The 25819-nt window shown below is 51.4% G+C and overlaps 1 protein-coding gene across 1 annotated transcript; it reads right to left on the reverse strand.

Moving 5' to 3' along the window:
• Positions 1-1083: 1083 nt before the first annotated feature.
• LOC144489515 (uncharacterized) lies at positions 1084-25539 on the reverse strand (the record flags this gene model as incomplete). The annotated part of the gene is made up of 3 exons (XM_078207380.1): positions 24922-25539; positions 5621-5760; positions 1084-1156 (listed from the first exon to the last, which is right to left on the reverse strand). Coding segments are annotated over exons 1-3 (739 nt in total), but the record flags the coding sequence as incomplete, so codon positions are not given.
• Positions 25540-25819: the final 280 nt, after the last annotated feature.

Consider the following 25819-nt stretch of genomic DNA (forward strand, 5'->3'; position numbering starts at 1 on the left):
GCAGACTCCACACAGACAGTGACCCAAGCCGGGAATCGAACCCGGGTCCCAGACGCTGTGAGGGAGCAGTGCCACCATGGCGCCAAGAGGAAACATCCTCTCCACATCCACCCTGGATCTCACATGGCCGGTATTTTATGACCTCACGCGGGTGAGGCTGGTAAAATCCCACCCAAGGCCGATGGAGAATTCCGTTCTGGGAGCCTCGGGGCGAGCGAGGCGGTAATATTTCGGCCAACGTTTCAATCAAGTCGCCTCTTACTCTTCTAAACTCTAGTGGACACAAGCCCAGCCTGTCCAACCTCTCCTGATGAGACAACCCCCCCCCCATTCCAGGTAACAGTCTCGTAAACATTCCCTGAATTGCTTCCAACGCATTTACATCCTTCCTTAAATAAGGCGATCAGTATTGAACACAATACTCTGGATGTGGTCTCACCAATGCCCTGTGCAACCAAAGCATAACCTCCCTGCTTTTGTAATCAATTCCTGCCACAATAAACAATGATGTGGAGATGCCGGCGTTGGACTGGGGTGGGCACATTAAGAAGTCTCACAACACCAGGTTAAAGTCCGACAGATTTATTTGGTATCACGAGCTTTCGGAGCGCCGACTCACCTGATGAAGGAGCGGCGCTCCGAAAGCTCGTGATACCAGAAAAACCTGTTGGACTTTAACCTGGTGTTGTGAGACTTCTTACAGTAAACAATAACATTCTATTAGCTTTTACTTGCTGTACCTGTATACTAGCCTTTTGTGATTCATGCACTAGGACGCCCAGATCCCTCTGCAACCTCTCACCGTTTAAATAATAAGCTTCCCTTTCAGTCTTCCTGTCAGAATATTGCCAGTAATCTCACATTCGCCCACATTATTCTCCATTTGCCAGACCTTTGTCCACTCACTCAACCTATCCGCGTCCCTTTGTAGCCCTCCTTATGTCCACTTCACATCTTACTGTCTCTCTTGCCAGTCCCCATGTCCTCCTGCACCATTGGGGCTTGGTCTGTCACTTCAGGCTTTCAATGATACAGATAAATCTCAGCAGTGGCGAGCGGGGAGAATGGAGAGAAGAATCTTACCCCAATTCTGCGATAGACTGAGGCTGGTGTCAGATATACAGCTACTCGTCCTCATCCTGATTCTGCAGGCGCTCTGCAATTACAGACAAACAGCAGTAGTTAGTGGAGCTAACTAACATTACTACTATTAACCCAGTGAGATTATTACTAGAATCACTGCTATTTCCACCACCATAAAAAAGAGCATTTAAATACTGCTAAAAAGAGAGACGTTGCCAAGGTTTCTCATCTCGCACTCATCGGGACAAATGCAAGAGTACCAAATTTCAAACTCCCGTCTCGGCCTTTTGGCTAAGATCAAGTGTAGTATGGATCGCCTGCACTTGGTTGAGGTCATTGGGTTGCACTGAGGCTTCATGTGTTTCATATGAAGCAATTTTTAAAAGCGGCATCTCGGCCTTTTGGCTAAGATGCAAATGAGCTCAAGTCTTGGAGGAGGATCCTCCCCCTTCTCCAATCAGCTTGACTCATGTAGATCAGGCCCCGGACAGGGTGGTTTTGGTCTCCCGTCCTGTCTTGTCAGCCTGGATCTGAAATGTCTCAACTTGTTGAGACTCTGAATTGGATTTGATTTGATTGAATTGGAAAAGTATATAAAAAAAAAAATTTCAAACTCTCACAACAATTCATACTACACGGGAAAAGGGATGCTGATAAATATATCATTCCTCTGAACTTAGAAAAATGTTCCAAGTCATGCTCCACAGAAGCAGGAGGGGGACGTGTAACAACTTTAATTAGGCCATTGAGGTGGGCCCATTAGAATATGAACTCCTTGATTAAGGGACGAACTGATGGGCCAATCAGGGAGCCTCTTGCTTTGTATTTAACCAGGCGTGTCAGTTCCTCTGGGACTCCGAGTGTAGACTGCAAACTGAAAGCATTCTGTACACTGTTGTCTGACTTGTAAATAAAGGCATTTTGGAGAAGGGGCTTCTGCCTCTGAAGACTTATTACAAAAAGAAATTGGATCCAAAGTGGAAGCGATCAGGCGTTTGTTGACCAGGATGGGTTGCAGGAAGAGTCACAAAGGAGGGATCGAGAGACAAAGCGGTTTAAGATGGGAATCCCAGAGTGTGGACTGCGGAATGGTCTACAATAGTGAGACCAAGTGAGAGAGGGAGGGAGAAAGAGAGGGAGGAACGGAGAGGGGAAGGGGGAGGGAGAGAGGGAGAGAGAGGGAGAGAGAGGGGGAGAGAGGGAGGAACAGAGGGGAAGGGGGATGGAGAGAGAGAGAGGGGGAGGGAGAGAGGGAGGAACAGAGAGGGGATGGAGAGAGGGAAGGAGACAGAGAGGGAGGAAGGGAAAGGGGAAAGGGAGGGAGAGAAGGAGAGGGAGAGAGGGAGGGAGGAAGAGGGGAGAAACGGAGGAATGGAGAGGGGAAGGGGGCTGGGAGAGGGAGAGAGGGAGGTAGAGAGGGAGGAAGGGAAAGGGGATGGAGAGGGAGAGGGAGAGCAGGAGAGAGGGAGGGAGAGGGGGAGGGAGGGAAAGAGGGAGAGGCAGAGGGGGAGGACAGGAGAGGGGGAGAGAGGGGGAGGGGAGGGAGGGCAGGAGAGAGGGAGAGAGGGAGGGAGGGAGATACCAAAACGTGGAGTCAGAGTTTGGAGGGAGGGAGAGCGGGAGGGAGGTAGGGAGGGAATGGCGGAGGCAGGGAGGGAGGCACATAAGACTGGACTCAGAGTTTGGAGGGAAGGGTGAGTTTGTAGAACAGCCTGGGGAGGGGACAAGGCCATTGGCGAGAATGAGATTAAGATACAAGGAAAAGAGTTTCATATTTGCTGTATCCATTGGTCTAAAAATGAAATCATTCAGCACAACTCCCATCGCCTTTATTTACAGGATAAAAATCACCAACTCGAGCAGGTGATGGAGACTGGATGGTGTAATGTCAGTGACAGACAGCAGAGGGAGCAGCTGAGTCACCCCAGAGGTGAAGGAAGTGGATCGGGTTAACCTCCTGTGATGGAGACAGAGCCCCAAGATATGGCTATCGCTGTTCAGTCCGGCATTTATCACCCACCCTGAGACAACGGGCTGCCTTGCCAGGACATTTCAGAGGGGCAGTTGAGAGTCAACCACATTGCTGTAGCTCTGGAGTCACATGTAGCCATGATGTGGAGGTGCCGACGTTGGACTGGGGTGGGGCACAGTAAGAAGTCTCACAACACCAGGTTAAAGTCCAACGGGTTTATTTGGTAGCACGAGCTTTCGGAGCGCTGCTCCTTCATCAGGTGAGTGGGAGTTCTGTTCTATGCCCTGTTTGTGAACAGAACTCCCACTCACCTGGCGAAGGAGCAGCGCTCCGAAAGCTTGTGCCACCAAATAAACCTGTTGGACTTTAACCTGGTGTTGTGAGACTTCTTACTGTGTCACATGTAGGCCAGACCGGCTAAGGACGGCAGATTTCCTTCCCTGAAGGGGCATTAGTGAACCAGATGGGTTTTAAACAATGGTTGAATGGTCTCTAAACCTCTGGATTACTGGTCTACGAGTTATAACCCTAATAATGCCACGATAGTCAAAGCCCCTGACCCTGTCTGGAGTTGTATGCAGTTGTGGAGTTTTTAGGGGATGCAGCTGTATCGTCACAGGATTAGCAACCCAGAGACCCAGGGTGCCGGGGACCCGGGTTCGAATCCCACCATGGCGGATGGTGAAATTAATTCAATAAAAATAAATCTGGAGTTAAAAGAAACCTTGGCCGATTGTTGTAACAACCCTTATCTGGCCTTCAGATCCACAGCGATGTGGCTGAATCTAAACTGACACTCAGTTCAGGGGCAATTAGGGATGGACAACAGATGCTGGCCCAGCCAGTGACACCCACATCTCATGGAAGAATAAAGGGGAGAAAAAGGACAACAATTTGCATTTATATAGCACCTTGGGCCAGGCAGAACATCACAGGGACATTAGTAAACACCGAGTGACATGAGGAGATATTGCGACATTCCTTAAAATCAATCAAGACCTCTCCTATGTGACTCAATGTTAAATTCAGGGTGGCACAGTGGTTAGCACTGCTGCCTCACAGCGCCAAGGACCCGGGTTCAATTCCCGGCTTGGGTCACTGTCTGTGCGGAGTCTGCACGTTCTCCCCGTGTCTGCGTGGGTTTCCTCCGGGTGCTCCGGTTTCTTCCCACATTCCAAAGATGTGCGGGTTAGGTGGATTGACCATTCTAAATTTCCCCTTAGTGTCAGGGGGACTAGCTAGGGTTAATGCATGGGGTTATGGGGATAGGGCCTGGGTGGGATTGTGGTCGGTGCAGACTCGATGGGCCGAATGGCCTCCTTCTGCACTGTACCTAATCTATGATTCTGATCGATTAGGTATCTGGAGCTTTTTATTTTGTCCAGGTTCTGTATCAATAGAACAAGAACAGAAAATGCTGGAAAATCTCAGCAGGTCTGACAGCATCAGTGGAGAGAGAATAGAGCCAATGTTTTGAGTCTGGATGACCCTTCGTCATAACTCTATTCTCTCTCCACAGATGCTGTCAGACCTGCTGAGTTTCTCTAGTGTTTTCTGTTTTTTGGTTGAGATTCCAGCATCCGCAGTGTTTTACCTTTACCACATAATAAATGCAAGTTTTTGTCTCAATCTCTGGTCACCAATCTCTGGTCTCAGGGTTTTTGGATGGGGTTAATTTTGAAATCACTATAATTTTAATTTAATAAACATCCTGGCTCAATCAGGGAGCTCATACTCTAAGAGGCCAACCTCCGTGAGGTCATTACACCAGCAAAACACAAGGGGTGGGATTCTCCGACCACACTCTTCCCAAAACCGGAGAATCCCACCCAAGGTCAATGGTCCTTTGCATGGTTTGCCCCCTTCCCCGCCTGCTACGATTCCCGTGACGGGTGGGATAGGAGAAATCCCCCTCAAGATTTTTACCTACAGTCGTATAAAGGGGAGGCGATGGCCGAGTGGCATTATCGCTAGACTATTAATCCAGAAACTCAGCGAATGTTTTGGGGACCCGGGTTCGAATCCCGCCATGGGAGATGGTGAAATTTGAATCAATAAAAAATATCTGGAATTAAGAATCTACTGATGACCATGAAATAAATGTTGGAAAAACCCATCTGGTTCACTAATGTCCTTTAGGGAAGGAAATCTGCCGTCCTTACCCGGTCTGGCCTACATGTGACTCCGGAGCCACAGCAATGTGGTTGACTCTCAACTGCCCTCGGGCAACTAGGGATGGGCAATAAATGCTGGCCCAGCCAGCGACGCCCGTGTCCCACTGATGAATAACAAAACATTCATTTCACATCTAAACACACAAATTGGGGGGGGGGGGAAGTGTCGGAAAGATTAACAGGCTAACAATCATCCTGTTTAGCCCCATTTTAAACCCTCCTTCTGTGGCCAGTATGTCCCAGAGGGGGATTTGAACCTTTCTTTCTCAGAGGCGGGGAGGGCGGGGGGGGTGCTGAGCTACACGATCCCCCCCCCCCCCCCCCCCCCCCCCGCACCCACCCCCCCCAACCCGCCCCATGCAATTAGAGATGTACCCACGCCCCCGCATACCTCATCATCCTTGGACATCAGCATCAGCTGTCCGTTGACTAGTGTACAGTTATTGACATCCCAGACTGGGACTCCAGCAGAGGGTACCAGCGATATGGGAAGGGTCTGAGTTTGAGATACCGAGACTGTATCCACATTATCTGCAGGAACAAAACCATCACATCCGTCAGCAATTTCACCACCAAAGGAAAGAAAGATGGAACCCACTCAGAGAAGGTTCAACACAGGCTAATACCAGGAATGGGGGTAAAGTTTTTTAATGTTTATTTATTAATGTCACAAGTCATAGAGGTTTACAGCATGGAAACAGGCCCTTCTGCCCAACCTGTCTATGCCGCCCATAATTGCCCGCATTTGGCCCATATCCCTCTGTACCCATCTTAGCCATGTAACTAAGTAAGGCTTGCATTAACACTGCAATGAAGTTAATGTGAAAATCCCCTAGTCACCACACTCTGGCGCCTGTTCGGGTAACACTGAGGGTGAATTTAGCACGGCCAATGAATCATAGAATCATAGAAACCCTACAGTGCAGAAGGAGGCCATTCGGCCCATCGAGTCTGCACCGACCACAATCCCACCCAGGCCCTACCCCCACATATTTACCCGCTAATCCCTCTAACCTATGCATCCCAGGACTCTAAGGGGCAATTTTTTTAACCTGGCCAATCAACCTAACCCGCACATCTTTGGACTGTGGGAGGAAACCGGAGCACCCGGAGGAAACCCAGGCCGACACAGGGGAGGACGTGCAAACTCCGCACAGACGGTGACCCAAGCCGGGAATTGAACCCGGGGTCCCTGACGCTGTGAGGCAGCGGTGCTAATCACTGTGCTACCACGGGGGGGTTTATCTTATGAGAAAAGGTTGGACAGACTTTGGCAAAGGGGTCATCTGGATTCGAAAGGTCAGCTCTTTTCTCTCCTTACAGACGCTGCCAGACCTGCTGAGGTTTTCCAGCATTTCCTCTTTTGGTTTCAGATTCCAGCATCCGCAGTAATTAGATTTCACTCTTTTGGAGAGGTTAGGTTTGTAACCACTGGAGTTTAGAAGAGTAAGAGGTGATTCGATCGAAAGCTTTACAATCCTGCGGGGCATTGACAGGTAATAGGCTAAATGTGTGGGGTTACGGGAATAGGGCCTGGGTGGGATTGTGGTCGGTGCAGACCCGATGGGCTGAATGGCCTCCTTCTGCACTGTAGGGATTCGATGATTCTAAGAGAGTTCCAGAGGCTCCCCTACTTCTGAGAGAGAAAGATTCTCCTCACCTCCGTCTTAAATGGGCGCCCCCTTATTTTTATACAGTGACCCCATAGTTCTAGAATCTCCCATGAGAGGAAACATCCTCTCCACGAAATGTCAATTTTAGCACGGCCAATCAACCTAACCCGCACATCTCTGGACTGTGGGAGGAAACCGGAGCACCCGGAGGAAACCCACGCAGACACGGGGGGAAGGTGCAAACTCCACACAGACACTGACCCAAGCCGGGAATCGAACCCGTGTCCCTGGCGCTGTGAGGCAGCAGCGCTGACCACTGGGCCACCGTGCCATCTGCTCTTCCGAGAAAGGCAGTGGCAGCAGGGCCTGTGAATATTGTTTAAGGCAGAACGAGTCGATTCTTGATTAACCGGGGGGGGGGAGGTGAAAGGTTATCGGGGGGTCGGCAGGAATGCAGGGTTCAGGTTACAATCAGATCAGCCATAATCTTATTGAACGGGGGAGCAGGCTCGAGGGGCCGAGTGGCCTCCGCTTGCACCGAATTCAGATGCACTTATATTCATAAAAGACAGCCGTGCAGTTTTATATATTAGCCAGGAGCGAAGACAGGACAATCAACCCCCTTATCTCAGATCTATACAGTGTCCATCCATATCAGCACATGGTGAAGGCAGAGAGGTTTACATTTCATTAGCGCCTCTTCCGACATCATCCGTCTACACTTCCCGCTGCCTCGGGGAAAAGCAGCCAGCATAATTAAGGACCCGACGCACCCCGGACATTCTCTCTTCCACCTTCTACCGTCGGGGAAAAGATACAAAAGTGTGAGGTCACGTACCGACCGACTCAAGAACAGCTTCTTCCCTACTGCCGTTAGACTTTTGAATGGACCTACTGTGGTAAACCACTGTTAGCTTATTACCTGTATATGTGACATGCCTGGAAGCATCCCTGCCGGCCCTGCCCGGGACTCCTCCCCCCCCATCCGGTCCAGGTATAAAGGCGACTGCTCCCCACCCCCCCTGCCTCAGTCTGGACCAGTTCATCGGCATGGGTGCGCTCCAAGTCTTTTGCTAATAAAAGCCTATTTGTTCTTGCATACAAACTAGTCTTTGCTCGATTGATGGTGCATCACCTACCTCATATTAAGTTGATCTTTCTCTACACCCTAGCTATGGCTGTAACACTACATTCTGCACCCTTTCCTTTCATTCTCTATGAACGGTATGCTTTGTCTGTAGAGCGCGCAAGAAACAATACTTTTCACTGCATGCTAATACATGTGACAATAATAAATCAAATCAAATCAAACATCCCAAAGTGCAGAGGCAGCGACAGGAATGAAGTATTGAAGATTAGCAATGCACCACAGACCAGAGCTAAATGAGCACAGCTATCTCGGAGGGTTAGGGCTGGAGGAGATTACGGAGATAGTGAGGCGGATAAAGTTATGTTGGGATCAAGAGAATGAAAGGCTTGTCGGATGAAGAACGTTTCAGGATTCTGGGTCTGTACTCGATGGAGTTTAGAAGGATGAGGGGAGGATCTCATTGAAACTTAGAGAATACTGAAAGGCCTGGATAGAGTGGACGTGGGGAAGATGTCTCCATTAGTGGGAGAGACGAGGATCCGAGGGCACAGCCTGAGAGTAAAGAACCTTTAGAACCGAGATGAGGAGGAACTTCTTCAGCCAGAGGGTGGTGAATCTGTGGAATTCATTGCCAGGAGGCTATATGCTTCGACCTTTGTGGTTACACTTTCTTGCCTCCCCTGACATACTGTGGTACACACGGGAATGAGATTAAAGCTTGCATTGCGTGCAAGTTATTTCCTGTCTCACGTTCATGACATCTGAATCTGTCTAACGAACCTCAACATCTACCGCGAGAAGATGGCAGTGATGTGAACGGCTGCCCTGTGAGGGCAGCGCCTGGCGATAGCTTGCCCGAGCTGCCATCACTCAGTAGCCGCTTCTTCAGCTGCTGAATCCAATGGATTGTGAGTTTGAGTTGATTTCCGCAATGTCAGCACTTCATCGAGGGTAATACTCTCACTCCCTCCCTGCCGCACTGTCAGAGGGTCAGTGCTGAGGGAGTGCTGCACTGTCAGAGGGTCAGTACTGAGGGAGTGCCGCACTGTCAGAGGGTCAGTGCTGAGGGAGTGCTGCACTGTCAGAGGGTCAGTACTGAGGGAGTGCCGCACTGTCAGAGGGTCAGTACTGAGGGAGTGCCGCACTGTCAGAGGGTCAGTACTGAGGGAGTGCCGCACTGTCAGAGGGTCAGTACTGAGGGAGCACCACACTGCCAGAGGGTCAGTACTGAGGGAGCGCCGCACTGTCAGAGGGTCAGTACTGAGGGAGTGCCACACTGTCAGAGGGTCAGTACTGAGGGAGTGCTTCACTGTCAGAGGGTCAGTACTGAGGGAGTACCGCACTGTCAGAGGGTCAGTGTTGCGGGAGTGCCGCACTGTCAGAGGGTCAGTACTGAGGGAGCACCACACTGTCAGAGGGTCAGTACTGAGGGAGCGCCGCACTGTCACAGGGTCAGTGCTGAGGGAGTGCCGCACTGTCAGAGGGTCAGTACTGGGGGAGCGCCGCACTGTCAGAGGGTCAGTGCTGAGGGAGCGCCGCACTGTCAGAGGGTCAGTACTGAGAAAGTGCCGCACTGTCAGAGGGTCAGTACTGAGGGAGTGCCGCACTGTCAAAGGGTAAAACAGTAATCATTAGAATAGTTTACCGGGTCATTGTTACATTGCTCTTTGTGGAATCTTGCTGTGCGTATTGGCTGCTGCATTTCCTATGCTGCACAGTGATTACAGATGAGCTTGTGAAAGGGGCTGCCGAAATATAACATCTCTCTTTGCTGCCATTACCACATCCCACGTGACCTCGGAACCAGTACATTATTTTATGCAATGTACTTCCAAGTCAGGATGGTGAGTGGCTCGGAGGGGAACTTGCAGGTGGTGGTGTTCCCATGTATCTGCTGCCCTGGTCTTTCTAGGTGGAAGTGATCGTGGGTTTGGAAGGTTGAAGGAGCCTGGGCGGATTGCTACAGCGCATCTTGTAGATCGTTCTCACTTCTGCCAACAAGCATTGGTGGTGGAGGGAGTGGATGTTGAAGGTGAACGGACCAACATGATGCAGGAGTAGGCCATTCGGCCCTCGAGCCTGCTCCGCCATTTAACAAGATCCTAGCTGATCTGATAGCATCCTCCAATCTGCACCCCACCCCTTCCTGATAACCTATCACCCCCTCGCTTACCAAGAATCTATCCAGCCCTGCCTTAAAAATATTCACAGACTGCCACATTCACACAATGCTCCCACTGCCCTTTGAGGAAGAGAGTTCCAGAGACTCACCGCCCTCTGAGAAAAAACAGTGGTTACCACTGCAGCCTCACAGCGCCAGGGACCCGGGTTCAAATCCGGCCTTGGGTCACTGTCTGTGCGGAGTCTGCACGTTCTCCCCGTGTCTGTGTGGGTTTCCTCCCACAGTCCAAAGATGTGTCGGTTAGGTGGATTGGTCATGCTAAATCACCCCTTAGTGTCCAAAGATGTGTAGGTTAGGTGGATTGGCCATGCTAAATTGCCCCTTAGTGTCCAAACATGTGCAGGTTGGGTGGATTGGCCATGCTAAATTGCCCCTTAGTGTCCAAAGATGTGCAGGTTGGGTAGATTGGCCATGCTAAATTGCCCCTTAGTGTCCAAAGATGTGTAGGTTAGGTGATTGGATTGGCCATGCTAAATTGCCCCTTAGTGTCCAAAGATGTGCAGGTTGGGTGGATTGGCCATGCTAAATTGCCCCTTAGTGTCCAACGATGTGCAGGTTAGGTGAATTGGCCATGCTAAATTGCTCCTTAGTGTCCAAAGATGTGTAGGTTAGGTGATTGGATTGGCCATGCTAAATTGCCCCTTAGTGTCCAAAGATGTGTAGGTTAGGTGAATTGGCCATGCTAAATTGCCCCTTAGTGTCCAAAGATGTGCAGGTTAGGTGAATTGGCCATGCTAAATTGCTCCTTAGTGTCCAAAGATGTGTAGGTTAGGTGATTGGATTGGCCATGCTAAATTGCCCCTTAGTGTCCAAAGATGTGCAGGTTGGGTGGATTGGCCATGCTAAATTGCCCCTTAGTGTCCAACGATGTGCAGGTTAGGTGAATTGGCCATGCTAAATTGCTCCTTAGTGTCCAAAGATGTGTAGGTTAGGTGATTGGATTGGCCATGCTAAATTGCCCCTTAGTGTCCAAAGATGTGTAGGTTAGGTGAATTGGCCATGCTAAATTGCTCCTTAGTGTCAGGGAGATTAGCAGGGTAAATACATGGGTTTGCGGGGATAGGCCCTGGGTGGGATTATTGTCGGTGCAGGTTTGATGGGCCGAATGGCCTCGTTCTGCACTGTAGGGATTCTATTCTATGGTTCTATGATTTCTCCTCATCTCTGTAAATGGGCGACCCCCTCGATTTAGATTCTCCCTCGAGAGGAAGCATCCTCTCCACATCCACCCTATCAACACCCCGCAGGATCTTAACGATTTCAACCAAGTCTGCCAATCAAGCGGGGCTGCTTTATCCTGGATGGTGGCAAGCTTCTTGAGTGTTGTTGGAGCCGCACCCATCCAGGCAAGTGGGGAGTATTCCGTCACACTCTTATGGAGAATCCAGCGAGCTGTCAGGCAGTTTGGGAGTTTGAATTGAATTTATTGGAAGTATCTCGCTGGAATGGGCAAAAGTCAACACTAAACTGTTGGGTTCCTGCTGGTTCCGTAATGACATTTAGCAAAATACATCTGCCGTCCTTGCCGAGGCTGCGTTATACGTGACTGCGGTCCCATTCTCACGTGGTTGACTGTTTAGTGATTGGGTAGCTGTACCAAACTGCTGGTTAGGACAGCTAGCGATGGGTGATACATTTCAGAAAAGGAACAGCAATGTTCGCAACACTGAGCTAAAAATGATCCTTACTCACAAGTTTTATTCTTGACAACCCCACCCTTGCGATTAAGTTTACTCTGCTGAATCGGTTTGGCCAGAAATTAATTATACAGAAGTTACAGCCCTGGAACAGGCCACTTAGCCCATTACTGGTGTCAGCACTCTGCACAAACCTTCTCCCACCATGATTCGCCCTGTCAACTTATCCCAGTCTATATCCTATTCCCTCCATTCATCTAACTCCCGCTTAAATTCACCTCCCCTATGATGGTGAGTTCTGCACTCTCGCCACTCACTGGGTTGAGAATTGCTTTCACTCTCTCTCTGGAATGGACAAACATCGGGCAGGATTTCCACTCATAGAATCCCTATAGTGCTGAAGGAGGCCATTCAGCCCATCGTGTTTGCACTGACTCACTAACAGAGCCCTATCCCCGTAACCCAACATAATTACCCCGCTAATCCCCCCTAACCTACAAATCCTGGGACATTAAGGGTCAATTTAGCATGGCCAATCCATAGAATCATAGAATCATCGAATCCCTACAGTGCAGAAAGAGGCCATTCGGCCCATTGAGTCTGCGCCGGCCACAATCCCACCCAGGCCCTATCCCCATAACCCCATGCATTTGCCCAGCTAGTCCCCCTGACACTAAGGGCACAATTTAGAATGGCCAATCCATCTAACCTGCACATCTTTGGACTGTGGGGGGAAACCGGAGCACCCGGAGGAAACCCACGCAGACACGGGGAGAATGTGCAGACTCCGTGACCCGAGCTGGGAATCGAACCCGGGTCCCTGGCTCTGTGAGGCAGCAGTGCTAACCACTGTGCCACCGTGCTGCCCCATCTCCGGCTACATCCATAGCCCATCTGCGGGAGCTCCTCCAGCCCAACTACGCTCCGACAAACCAGAAAGGGTTGGAAATACTCAGCAGGTCGGGCAGCATCCGTGGCGAGAGAAACAGAGTTAATGTTTCGAGTCTAATATGACTCTTAAACGTCATCCTGGACTCTCTCCGCAGCCATGGAGTATTTACAGCACCTTCTGTGTTTAGTTCAGATGTCCGGTATCTGAAGGAATGTTCTTTTATCTCTACGAATACTCTTCCTGCCCTCGGGTCACTGTCTGTGTGGAGTCTGCACGTTCTCCCCGTGTCTGCGTGGGTTTCCTCCGGGTGCTCCGGTTTCCTCCCACAGTCCGAAAGACGTGCTGGTTAGGGTGCATTGGCCGTGCTAAATTCTCCCTCAGTGTACTCTCAACTCTGGATTATCAGTCTATGGCCCTGTGTTGCAAGTCCAGCAACACAACCACTGCGCTGCTGGTTCCAAAAGCTACTCTCTGGGCCCCACTGAGTATTTTTCTCCCTTAATAATCTGATCAGGAAAAAGTCACCAGACTCCGAACGTCCAGTGGCTACTCAGAGCTGAATAATTGATACAACACGGTGGCACAGTGGGTTAGCAGTGCTGCCTCACAGCGCCAGGGACCCGGGTTCGATTCCCCGGCTTGGGTCACTGTCTGTGCGGAGTTTGCACGTTCTCCCCGTGTCTGCATGGGTTTCCTCCGGGTGCTCCGGTTTCCCCCCACAGTCTGAAAGACGTGCTGGTTAGGGTGCATTGGCCGTGCTAAATTTTCCCTCCATGTACCCGAACAGGCGCCGGAGTGTGGGCGACTAGGGGATTTTCACAGTAACTTCATTTCAGTGTTAATGTAAGCCTACTTGTGACATTAATAAATAAAGTTTAAAAAACTCTGGCCTTACGAACATAGCAAATTTTGATTTCTCCACCCCTGGTGGATTTGCCTTTGCCTGGCTCAACCCCGAGTTCTGGAATTCTCTCCCTGAAGCTTCCCACCTCTTTAGTTCCCTTTCCTCCTTTCAGACGCTTCTTGAAACCTTTGCCTTTGACCACACCTTTGGTCACCAGAACTAATATCTGTTGGCGTAATCCAGTGCCTCTGTTACGAGCCAGGTCGATGTCACTGCTGGACAGAAAGGTCCCAGAGTGGAACCCTGGCTCAAAAGACCCTGGGCGGGATTTTCCAGCCGCACTCGCCCCAAGAATATGGCTTTTCTTCCAACAAAGCTGAGAGAAATGCTCCCTCTCTCACTACTAAGCTTCTTGTACTCTGGTTTCCAGTTAAAAACTAACTTAAGAAGGGCCTTTGCCCTAAACGTGACCACTGGTTGCTAAGCAACAGCTCATTCTTGCTCCAACCTTTTAGATACTTTACACGTGGTAAACTCTCTCAGCACAATGCAGCCACAGTTTAAACTGAAACCACAAACCCCCATACATGCAAACCCTTTTGTTTAACTGGAATTTTACACTTCCTTATTTGATGCTACTACGCCTTCAAGAGAAGTATTTTAAGCATGTTCTCTGCAGTTATAAACAGGCCCCTGATTGCGTATTTTAAATCTGGGCCTAATGCAATATCCTGGAGTTTTACGACCCTTTGGAATTGTTGGGGGGAGGTTGATTGACAGGTCAAGGTCAGGTGGTACTTTGGAGAAAATTCAAAGCTCTTTACTTTCAGTTTGGGCAGAAGCTGTTTGGATTCCAGACCGACAATGGTGTTTGTGTGTGTGTGTCTCTCTCTCTCTCTCTGGTATTGGAAATTCTGCTGGCTAGTTAGACGCAATTTGGACTGCAGACTGGAAGCAGTCTTTCTTTTCTCTGGAGGGGAAATTTAGCTGTTGATGGTTTGCTAGCTAAAATTTAGAAGCCAACAGATTGCATGTATCTCTACCTCAAGGCACACTGGGAGTTCCAGAACGGGGAAGTCAGAGTTTCAATTTTATACTCACAGCGGGTGTTGCAAAGCTGCAAGATCCAGTATCATGTGAGTATACTTACTTTCATTGTTAAACCTGGAACAGGGTGTGTGTGTTTGTAGGGATACTCGTATTGGAAAAGTATTCGTAGCTGTTAATACAATATCATGGTTGTTTTATTTTATTGTTTGTAACTGGTAAAAGTTATTGCTATATGTTAACTGTATTCTTAAATAAACTTTGTTTGGTTAAAGCTCCCTAGTGGGTCACTTGAATCATACCTGGAGTGAAACATCTCATGCTTACTGGCACCAATGTTCAAAGTGCCAAACTTATTGTTCTAAGCTGACTTCATAAGACACCTTAGAGTTTCTGACCTGGATTATAATATTACATAGAAACCCCAAATTAAACTCACTTAAACCTAAAGTAAAGTTTATTTATTAGTGTCACTAGTGGACTTACATTAACACTGCAATGAAGTTACTGTGAAAATCCCCTAGTTGCCACACTCCGGCGCCTGTTCGGGTACACCGAGGGAGAATTTAGCACGGCCAATGCACCCTAACCAGCACGTCTTTCGGACTGTGGGAGGAAACCAGAGCACCCGGAGGAAACCCACGCAGACACGGGGAGAACGTGCAGACTCCACACAGGCAGTGACCCAAGCTGGGAATCGAACCCAGGTCCCTGGCGCTGTGAGGCAGCAGTGCTAACCACTGTGCCACCGTGCCACCCTTTATACCTCATTTCTAATGTCCAACCATAGATCATTTCAAACTACTCAGCTTCTTGTCACGTCTGGCAAGGTTCCTGTGAAGCACCTTGAGCCGGTTTACAACACTAAAGGTGCTACATAAATGCAAGTTGTTGGGGAGTCAGATAACCGGGCTGTATCTCCTATCGAAAGACAGAATCGTGCTTTGCCCAATCAGTCACAATTCGGGCAGACACAGGAAGTGGCGAGGAGGGCGGGGGGTGGTGGGGGGGGGGTGGGGGGGGGGAGGGGGAATAGTTTGGTCTTAACTCCAGCCCCCTGACTATTGTCCAATCCCTCAGACACAGTGAAAAACCCAGGCTGGAGTTCAAAACCGGAATTGAATTTTCCTGCCGTCACTCAGTAGGTCAAAGTGGGAACTCCAAAGAAGAAGAACACTCAGCAATTCAGATTAAAGAGGTAGACTTTATCTCATGTTCTATTTTAACCACACAAATGTGGTGCAGGCCTTGTGTCGCTGGAACGTTCACTGGTTATGTTAAATCGTCGTCACGTGACTGCTGCTCCCTAACACGGCACTGACACTGGTGTTTCTATTGGTCAAATCTCATCGCTCGCAGAAGTTGCGTGTTCAGCACACGCTTTGTGGCTGGTGTTGACAGTTAATGTCACGTGTACAGTGAAACCAGACACCTCCTGTCTCGCTCTGTAGGCCCAGATGTTGTGTTCGAAATATATTTAGAAGCCAATTCTCTCCATGAAATGTCTGAGGTTCTTGGAGGCTTTCACAGGCTGAGAGGCAGTTCCCCCGCTCCGTCTCCCCACCCTCCTCCCCACCCTCCACCCTCTCCCACCTCGTCCCCCTCTCCCACCTCGTCCCCCGCTCCGTCTCCCCACCCTCTTCCCCACCCTCCACCCTCTCCCACCTCGTCCCCCGCTCCCTCTCCCCACCCTCTTCCCCACCCCCCACCCTCTCCCACCTCGTCCCCCGCTCCGTCTCCCCACCCTCTTCCCCACCCCCCACCCTCTCCCACCTCGTCCCCCGCTCCCTCTTCCGCACCCTCCTCCCCACCCTCCACCCTCGTCCCCCGCTCCCTCTCCCCACCCTCTTCCCCACCCCCCACCCTCTCCCACCTCGTCCCCCGCTCCCTCTCCCCACCCTCCTCCCCAATCCCCACCCTCTCCCACCTCATCCCCCGCTCCATCTCCCCACCCCCCACCCTCTCCCACCTCGTCCCCCGCTCCCTCTCCCCACCCTCTTCCCCACCCTCCACCCTCTCCCACCTCATCCCCCGCTCCCTCTCCCCACCCTCCTCCCCACCCTCCACCCTCTCCCACCTCGTCCCCCGCTCCCTCTTCCGCACCCTCCTCCCCACCCCCCACCCTCTCCCACCTCGTCCCCCGCTCCCTCTCCCCACCCTCCTCCCCATCCTCCACCCTCTCCCACCTCGTCCCCCGCTCCCTCTTCCCCACCCCCCACCCTCTCCCACCTCGTCCCCCGCTCCCTCTTCCCCACCCTCCACCCTCTCCCACCTCGTCCCCCGCTCCCTCTTCCCCACCCTCCACCCTCTTCCCCACCCTCCACACTCTCCCACCTCGTCCCCCGCTCCCTCTCCCTACCCTCCACCCTCTCACCCACCCTCCACCCTCTCCCACCTCGTCCCCCGCTCCCTCTCCCCACCCTCTTCCCCACCCCCCACCCTCTCCCACCTCGTCCCCCGCTCCGTCTCCCCACCCTCTTCCCCACCCCCCACCCTCTCCCACCTCGTCCCCCGCTCCCTCTTCCGCACCCTCCTCCCCACCCTCCACCCTCGTCCCCCGCTCCCTCTCCCCACCCTCTTCCCCACCCCCCACCCTCTCCCACCTCGTCCCCCGCTCCCTCTCCCCACCCTCCTCCCCAATCCCCACCCTCTCCCACCTCATCCCCCGCTCCATCTCCCCACCCCCCACCCTCTCCCACCTCGTCCCCCGCTCCCTCTCCCCACCCTCTTCCCCACCCTCCACCCTCTCCCACCTCATCCCCCGCTCCCTCTCCCCACCCTCCTCCCCACCCTCCACCCTCTCCCACCTCGTCCCCCGCTCCCTCTTCCGCACCCTCCTCCCCACCCCCCACCCTCTCCCACCTCGTCCCCCGCTCCCTCTCCCCACCCTCCTCCCCATCCTCCACCCTCTCCCACCTCGTCCCCCGCTCCCTCTTCCCCACCCCCCACCCTCTCCCACCTCGTCCCCCGCTCCCTCTTCCCCACCCTCCACCCTCTCCCACCTCGTCCCCCGCTCCCTCTTCCCCACCCTCCACCCTCTTCCCCACCCTCCACACTCTCCCACCTCGTCCCCCGCTCCCTCTCCCTACCCTCCACCCTCTCACCCCTCCTCCCCGCTCCCTCCCCACCCCCACCGCATTCCCGCTCCCCCTCTCCCTCTCCCCCTCCACAAAGTCCCCCTCTCCCTCTCCCCATCCTCCCTCTACCCACTGCCCATTCCCTCCATTCCCTCTCTCCCCCACCACCCCCTCCCCCTCACCCCACCATCTCCCCACCCTCTCCCCCCTCCCTCTCTCCCCACCCTCTGCCTCTCCTCCCCTGCTCCCTCCTTTCCCCACACCTGCACTATCACCCTCCTGTCTCTCTCTCGCTCCCTTCTCTCCCCTACTCTCCCCTTCCTCTCCTCCTCCCCCCCTCCTCTCCCCCACATCACCACCCTGCTCCTCCCCCTCTCCCTCTCCCCACCCTCGCCCGACCCGGCACCCACCCTCTGCTCCTCCCTGCTCCCTCCCCCTTTCCCTCTCCTTATCCTCCCCCTACCCTCCACCACTCCCTCCTCTCTCTCCCCCGCGCACCACCACCCCTCCCCCTTTCCCTCTTCCCCCTCCTCGCCTGCTCCCTCCTCCCCCCGCCCCGCCTCTGCCCACCCTCCCCCGCACTCCTCCTCGACAACTAGTGGGTCACAGATTCAGGTTAAGGGAGTGGCCATTTGGGATGGAGTGAGGAGAAATGTCTTCATCGGGGGGTGGGGTGGGGGGAGGGGGGGGTCGCAGTTCTTTGGAATTCTCCATCGCAGGGACATTCCGTCATTGAGCTTGTTCAGGAGTCGGATGGTTTGATTGTCGGACGGTGAGACAGTCAACGAAGGCGGTAATTGGGCAGAAATTGTTTGGAGAACATCAGCCATGACCTTATTGAATCAGAGCAGGCTGATGGGCTGAATGGCCTTGCTGCCATTGCCGATGTTTCCTTTATAATTGAGAAAGATCCTCCATTCCTTTTCTTCAAGAATCCATCCATCAAGATTAAATGTTAGTCATGGCGGTAGATTGTAACAATGTACATGAACAGAGAAAGGCCATTCGGCCCCTCAATTCTGTTCTATTCAATGAAGCCATTATTGTTCTGTACCTTAACCCCACTTCCGCCGGCCCATATATCTCTTACTCAAACTGACCTATTAAAAACAAGTTCCATCCATCTCATTGGCTCAGCCGTTCTTACACGGGGAGCGGGGAGGAATGCAAGTAGTTCTTATCCACTCTTAAACCTCAATAACTTCTCACAACTCAATCAGAAGACCGACATCTTTTCATTTTACTGTTAACTTGGGCTTAATCTCTTTGGGCTTTGTCAATAATGAACCTTTTGCCGTTGCTGTGTGTTCATAGAATCATAGAAATCATAGAATCCTAGAATCCCTACAGTGCAGAAGGAGGCCATTCGGCCCATCGAGCCTGCACCGACCACAATCCCACCCAGGCACTATCCCCATAACCCCACACATTTAGAGTCAGAGAGCTTTTCAGCATGGAAACAGGCCCTTCGGCCCTCCTTGCCCATGCCATCCCCTTTTTTAACCCCTAAGCTAGTCCCAATTGCCCGCGTTTGGCCCATATCCCTCTATACCCATCTTACCCATGTAACTGTCTAAATGCTTTTTAAAAGACAAAATTGTACCCACACCATTTGCCCCGCTAATTCTTCCAATCTGCACAGCCAGGGACACCAAGGGTGAATTTACTGGGGCGGCACGGTGGCACAGTGGTTAGCACTGCTGCCTCACAGTGCCAGGGACCTGGGTTCAATTCCTGTGCTTGTCTGTATGGGGTCTGCATGTTGTCCCCGTATCTGTGTGGGTTTCCCCCAGGTGCTCCGCTTTCCTCCCACAGTCCGAATGACGTGGTTAGGGTGCATTGGCCGTGCTAAATTCTCCCTCAGTGTACCCAAACAGGCGCCAGAGTGTGGCAACTAGGGGATTTTCACAGTAACTTCATTGCAGCGTTAATGTAAGCCTACTTGTGACACTGATGAAGAAATAAACTTAGAATTTAGCACGGCCAATCAACCTAACCCCCACGTCTTTGGGACTGTGGGAGGAAACCAGAGCACCCGGAGGAAACCCACGCAGACACGGGGAGAACGTGCGGACTCTGCACAGACTGGTGATTTTGGGTGAATGAAGTGTAAGTCTGAGTCGTTGTGGAAACATCCACTTTTCCACGCCTGTTATAGTCAGGGAGTTATGGATAGTGATGGTGGAGTCCCCAACTTTCTCCCCATCGCATGGCTAACCAGGAATCTCTCCCACCCTTACCACAACATTCCCCAGGAAGTTGGCTTGCTGCCTTCCTAATCTCAGGGGCTTCCTGGGCAGTTTTTATTCCTCGATGAGATATTTCTTAGAGTAGAAACTCCACCCTCTGGCCTAATGTCATTAAAAGCAGGTACATTACAGAAGGGTGAAGGACTTGTGGCACAGTGGATAGTGCCACTGTGCCAGAAGCTCTGAGTTCAAGTCTCACCCCAGGACTTGATGGTCTAAGAATGTACATTCTTAATGTGACCAAACAGATTGAGTACCAACCTGCAAATCCTTCCAGCATTGCATGTTCAAGGCTAAGACAGACAGATTTTCAATCAGTCAGGGGATCGAGGGTTATGGGATAAGGCGAGAAAGTGGAGTTAAGGATTATCACATCACATCAGTCAGGGCGGCACGGTAGCACAGTGGTTAGCACTGCTGCTTCACAGCTCTAGGAACCTGGGTTTGATTCCCGGCTTGGGTCACTGTCTGTGTGGAGTTTTCACATTCTCCTCGTGTCTGCGTGGGTTTCCTCCGGGTGCTCCGGTTTCCTCCCATAGTCGAAAGATGTACGGGTTAGGTTGATTGGCCGTGCTAAGATTGCCCATTAGTGTCCTGAGATGCGTAGGTTAGCGTGGGGATATGGGGGTAGGGTCTGGGTGGTTGGTGCAGACTCGATGGGCCAGATGGCCTCTTTCTGCACTGTAGGGTTTATATGATTCTATGACCTCAATGAATGGTGGAGCAGACTCGATGGGCCGAATGGCCTACTTCTGTTCCTACGCCTTATGGCTTTACATCAAAGTTTAAACTTTATTGATTAGTGTCACAAGTAGGCTGACATTAATGAAGTTACTGTGAAAATCCTCCTAGTCGCCACACTCCGGCGCCTGTTCAGGTTAGACTGAGGGGGAATTTAGCACGGCCAATGCACCCTAAGCAGCACATCTTTCGGACTGTGGGCGGAAACCAGAGCACCCGGAGGAAACCCACGCAGACATGGGGAGAACGTGCAGGCTCCACACAGACAGTGACCCAAGCCGGGAATCGAACCCAGGTCCCTGGCGCTGTGAGGCAGCAGTGCTAACCACTGTGCCGCCCGTACATTCACAAAACAGAATATTCCTTCTCCCCGGGGAGTAATTGAGTGGCGTGAGCTTTGCCCCATTGCCATTCTCCTTCTCATCTCCTTTCTATGCAAACCATCGCCTCCTGCTGGTTAGTTTGAGCTGCTCGAGAGCCGTACCTGACTCTCCCTCACAGGATGTGAACTTTATTGACTCTGTCTCCGTTTGCAAAAGGAGTAGATTCTAAAGGTCAGTGATAGCAGATGAAAACAGCGGCACATTCTGCTTTACACAGAAATATGTTCCATTCCAGTCCCTGGGTTTGAGCTGAATTAACTGATCTCTCACGGCGCAACAGTTGAGGCCTCAGATTTAAGCTCAATGTTTCTTTACCTAGCGAGATCTTGGCAGTTCCTATAAGGACATGAGGAGGCCATTCAGCCCTTCGCGTCATGCTCTGCCTGTTCAGTAGGAAGAGGTTGGTTTGTATCTACACTCCATTGTCACACCTTTTCCCCTTGTCTCTTCATCACTAAAACCAAACTCTCTTGATCATAGTGCTGAATGCTTCAGTTTATTGCTTCCCGAGCATTCGTGGCCTCTCCGGAGAAGGGGGCAAAGGTCAGGAACTTCACTACTGGGAGGAGAATCCAAGAATGTCTGACTCTCACCTGAGAGGCAATTCCCCCCTCACCTCCAGCCTCACAGCTCCGTCCTTCCCTCTGTTACAGTCTTCCTTGCCTCCATATTTGAATCCTTCGTTACTACAATCATTGCTTTCCCCAATCTCTAACAAATACGCTACCTCGCGCACACTTCCATCTTTTATTTTATGGTGGCACAGTGGTTAGCACTGCTGCCTTACAGCGCCAGGGACCCCGGGTTCGATTCCCGGCTTGGGTCACTGTCCGTGTGGAGTTTTACGTTCTCCCTGTGTCTGCGTGGGTTTCCTTCAATTTCCCCCTACAGTCCAAAGATGTGTGGGTTAGGTTGATTGGCCATGCTAAATTGCCCCTTAGTGTCAGGGGGATTAGCAGGGTAAATAGAAGGGGTTACGGGAATAGGGCCTCGGAGGGATTGTGGTCGGTGTAGACCCGATGGGCCAAATGGCCTCCTTCTGCACTGTAGTGTTTCTATGATCTTATTTATTCATTGACAGGATGTGGGTGTCGCTGGCTAGGCCAGCATTTATTGCCCATCCCCATTTGCCCTTTGAGAAGGTGGCGGCGAGCTGCCTTCTTGAACCGCTGCAGTCCATGTAGGTGCACCCACGGTGCTGTTAGGGAGGGAGAGCCAGGATTTTGATCCAGCAACAATGAAGGATCGGCCGATATATTTCCAAATCAGGATGGTGAGTGGCTTAGAGGGGAACTTCCAGGTGGTGGTGTTCCCCATGTGTCTGCTGCCCCTGTCCGAGGTGGTAGAGATTTGGAAGGTGTTGCCTAAGGAGCCTTGGTGAGTTGCTGCAGTGCATCTTGTAGATGGTACACACTGCTGCCACTCTACATCGGTGATGGAGGGAGTGGATGTTTGTCTTTGCCCTGGATGGTGTCGAGCTTCTTGAGTGTTGTTGGAGCCGCACCCATCCAGGCAAGTGGGGAGTATTCCACCACACTCCTGACTTGTGCCTTGTAGATGGTGGACAGGCTTTGGGGGAGTCAGGAGGTGAGTTACTCACTGTAGGATTCCCAGTGAACTCCCTGGTCTCACAGAGAAAAAAAAATGGACATGTTGCATTTTCACTCTTAACGAATTCTTTCCTGGAACATCAAACTGAGGTGGAGGCCTTCATCCTCTCCAGTCCGTCCTCCTTCTAAAACCTACAGACTTTTAACATCAGGATGTGTTCCGCACAACTTGTGGGCCGAAGGGCCTGTTTGTGCTGTCGTTTTTCTATATTTCTATGTTTCTATCAGGCTGGGTGCCAGCTAACCAGCAGGCCTCAATCGACCTCGTATAACCTCCTGTGTTATCAACCTTCTGGTGCCTTGCGTACTGACAGAGTGCCAAATTATCTGCGGTGCTTTCCTTACAAGATGAGATCTTAAATTGGGGTTAAGAAAGAACTTTCATTTCTATAGCACCTTTCGTGAGCTTGGAATGCCCTCAAGTGCTTGACAGCCACTTGTGAGGTGAAGTCACTGTTGTCATTGTGGGAAACTCAGCGGCCAATTTGTGCACAGCAAGATCCCACAAACGACAATGAGACCATCTTTTATTCTGATTTGGGGATGCCAGTGTTGGACTGGGATGGGCACAGTAAGAAGTCTCACAACGCCAGGTTAAAGTCCAACAGGTTTATTTGGTATGATGAGCTTTCGGAGTCCTGATGAAGGAGCAGCACTCCGAAAGCTCATGATACCAAGTAAACCTGTTGGACTTTAACCTGGTTTTGTGAGACTTCTTACTTTTATCTTGAAGTATTGATCAGGGGTAATAACAGGTGCCAAGGCATTAGTTTGAAGAAAAGTGGGAGGGTTATCCCCAGTGCTATGAAATAAGTTCATCCTTCAATTCCTCCCTCAAAAAAAAATCTTATTGCCATTGGTGGGATCTTGCTGTGCACAAATTGGCCGCTGAGTTTCCCACAATGACAACAGTGACTTCACCTCACAAGTGGCTGTCAAGCACTTGAGGGCATTCCAAGCTCACGAAAGGTGCTATAGAAATGAAAGTTCTTTCTCAACCCCTCGCCCAGGTCTCAGAAGAAATAATTATCAGGCCGTTACACTCATTGGAATTCAGAAGAATGAGGGGAGATTCATAGAAATGTATAAGATTACAAAGGGAATAGGTAGGTAAGATAGAAGCAGGGAGGTTGTTTCCACTGGCGGGTGAAACCAGAACTAGGGGGCATGGCCTCAAAATAAGGGGGAGCAGATTTAGGACTGAGTTGAGGAGGAACTTCTTCAGCCAAAGGGTTGTGAATCTGTGGAATTCCCTGCCCAGTGAATGTAAATTCTTTCTTAACCCTCACCTAGGCCTCAGAAGAAAAAATTATCAAGCTGTTATACTCATTGGAATTCAGAAGAATGAGGGGAGATCTTATAGAAATGTATGAGATTACGAAGGGGATGGATAAGATAGAAGCAGGGAGGTTGTTTCCACTGGCGGGTGAAACTAAAACTAGGGGGCGTGGCTTCAAAATAAGAGGGAGCAGATTTCGGACTGAGTTGAGGAGGAACTTCTTCACACAAAGGGTTATGAATCTGTGGAATTCCCTGCCCAGTGAAGCAGTTGAGGCTACCTCATTGAATGTTTTTAAAGGAAAGGATAGATAGATTTTTGAACAGTAAAGGAATTAAGGGTTGTGGTGAGCGGGCGGGTAAGTGGAGCTGAGTCCACGAAAAGATCAGCCATGATCTTATTGAATGGCGGAGCAGGCTTGAGGGGCCAGATGGCCTACTCCTGCTCCTAGTTCTTATGTTATCTTATCACCCTTTATGGGAGCTTGCTGTGCCCTGCTTCTATCTTATCTATTCCCTTCGTAATCTTATACATTTCTATAAGATCTCCCCTCATTCTTCTGAATTCCACATGACAACAGTGAATTCTGATGCAAGGCCTGAAAGGTTAACTCTGTTTCCCTCTCCCTCTCTCTCCCTCCACAGATGTTGCTGAGTTCTTCCAGACTCTTTCGTGCTCACGGTCCGCCTCATAAAATAGTCAAAAATGTGGCTGTGCGTGGGGGTGGAGTTGTATAAACTGAGGCTCCAAAGCTTATTGTACAACATCCTCCCCGTGTGGTATCAAAGGACGGGGACTATTCACTCCCAGTTTCCTCAGCTAATCCGCCGAACGGCTCATGCTGACCATCCCCTGAAAATACACCAATGGGCTGCAAGAAAGCAACTCCCTCGCCACCCCATCTCCACCGAGGAAAATTCCCCCCCCCCCCCCCCCCCCCCCCCCATTATGTCAACACCCAGCATCAACATTGAGCGCAAAATCCCAACATTTAAAAGGAAAGATCAAAGACCGGATCCCAACACACGTGTAGGGAGGAGGAAAGTACCTTGCTGGGATTGGTCCACTGCCAACTCCTGGGAGGAACGTTTCCGAGACAGCCGATGAGAAAATGAAGTCAGCAATCTCCGGATCCTCTCGGCCGAGTCTGATTTCACCTTCCGCAGCGTTCCGGGACCCCTCGCGGATTGGGTTGGCTCGGATTGAGCGCGCTGGTAGCTGGATTTCTTGGACAGATTGTCCTTCTTGCTCCTCACGGCCGGGCCTTCGCCCTGGCTTGGACGGTTTGGCTGCCCGGCGCCCTCCCGGTCGGCTGCGGCCTTGTCCCCCTCCGTCTCCGGGGGCCCCCCCCCCTGGAGGTCCTGCTGAGGGGCCTCGGTGGCTCCAGCTGCCTCCTTCGGGTCTCCTTCTTCTGCAACCCCCCTCGCTGAAGCTGCCGGCTCCTCTCCCCCCTCGCTCCTCCTCGCACTCAGCTTGGAGCCCGTGAACCACCTGTAAGCATTCAAAGGGTTGCCTCCCGACTGTTTCTCCACCGGTGCTGCCACGGCGGAGTTTGAATTCTCCTCCACGTCCATCGCTAAGCAACCGGGCAAGAATCCCCGTCAATCGTATCTGACGATCCTCTGCTCGAGTAAAACATGTCACGTGTCTCTGGGCCTCGCCTGAATTCCGCTCAGCGATACGTGCTCAGTTTTCTCTCGCGTGTGTGTGTGTGTCTGTGTGGGGGTGGGTTTTTTTTCAAAAAAAAAGGTATTGAGTCGGTACATCTGTTGAAAAGGAAGTAGAGGAAGGCACGAAGGCAGGAAGGTGGCCTCACACACTTAGCTACACCAAAGAAGATCACAAACCACAAAATCAGATGGAAGATTAAGAGGATTGTTTTCTTTCAAAAGAAAAGTTCAACACTCGCCCTCCCCTCAAAGAGGACAAAGCAAAATCGCTTCTCC

The sequence above is a fragment of the Mustelus asterias genome, unplaced genomic scaffold (genome assembly GCF_964213995.1).
Source record: "Mustelus asterias unplaced genomic scaffold, sMusAst1.hap1.1 HAP1_SCAFFOLD_2264, whole genome shotgun sequence".
NCBI classification, from domain to species: domain Eukaryota; kingdom Metazoa; phylum Chordata; class Chondrichthyes; order Carcharhiniformes; family Triakidae; genus Mustelus; species Mustelus asterias.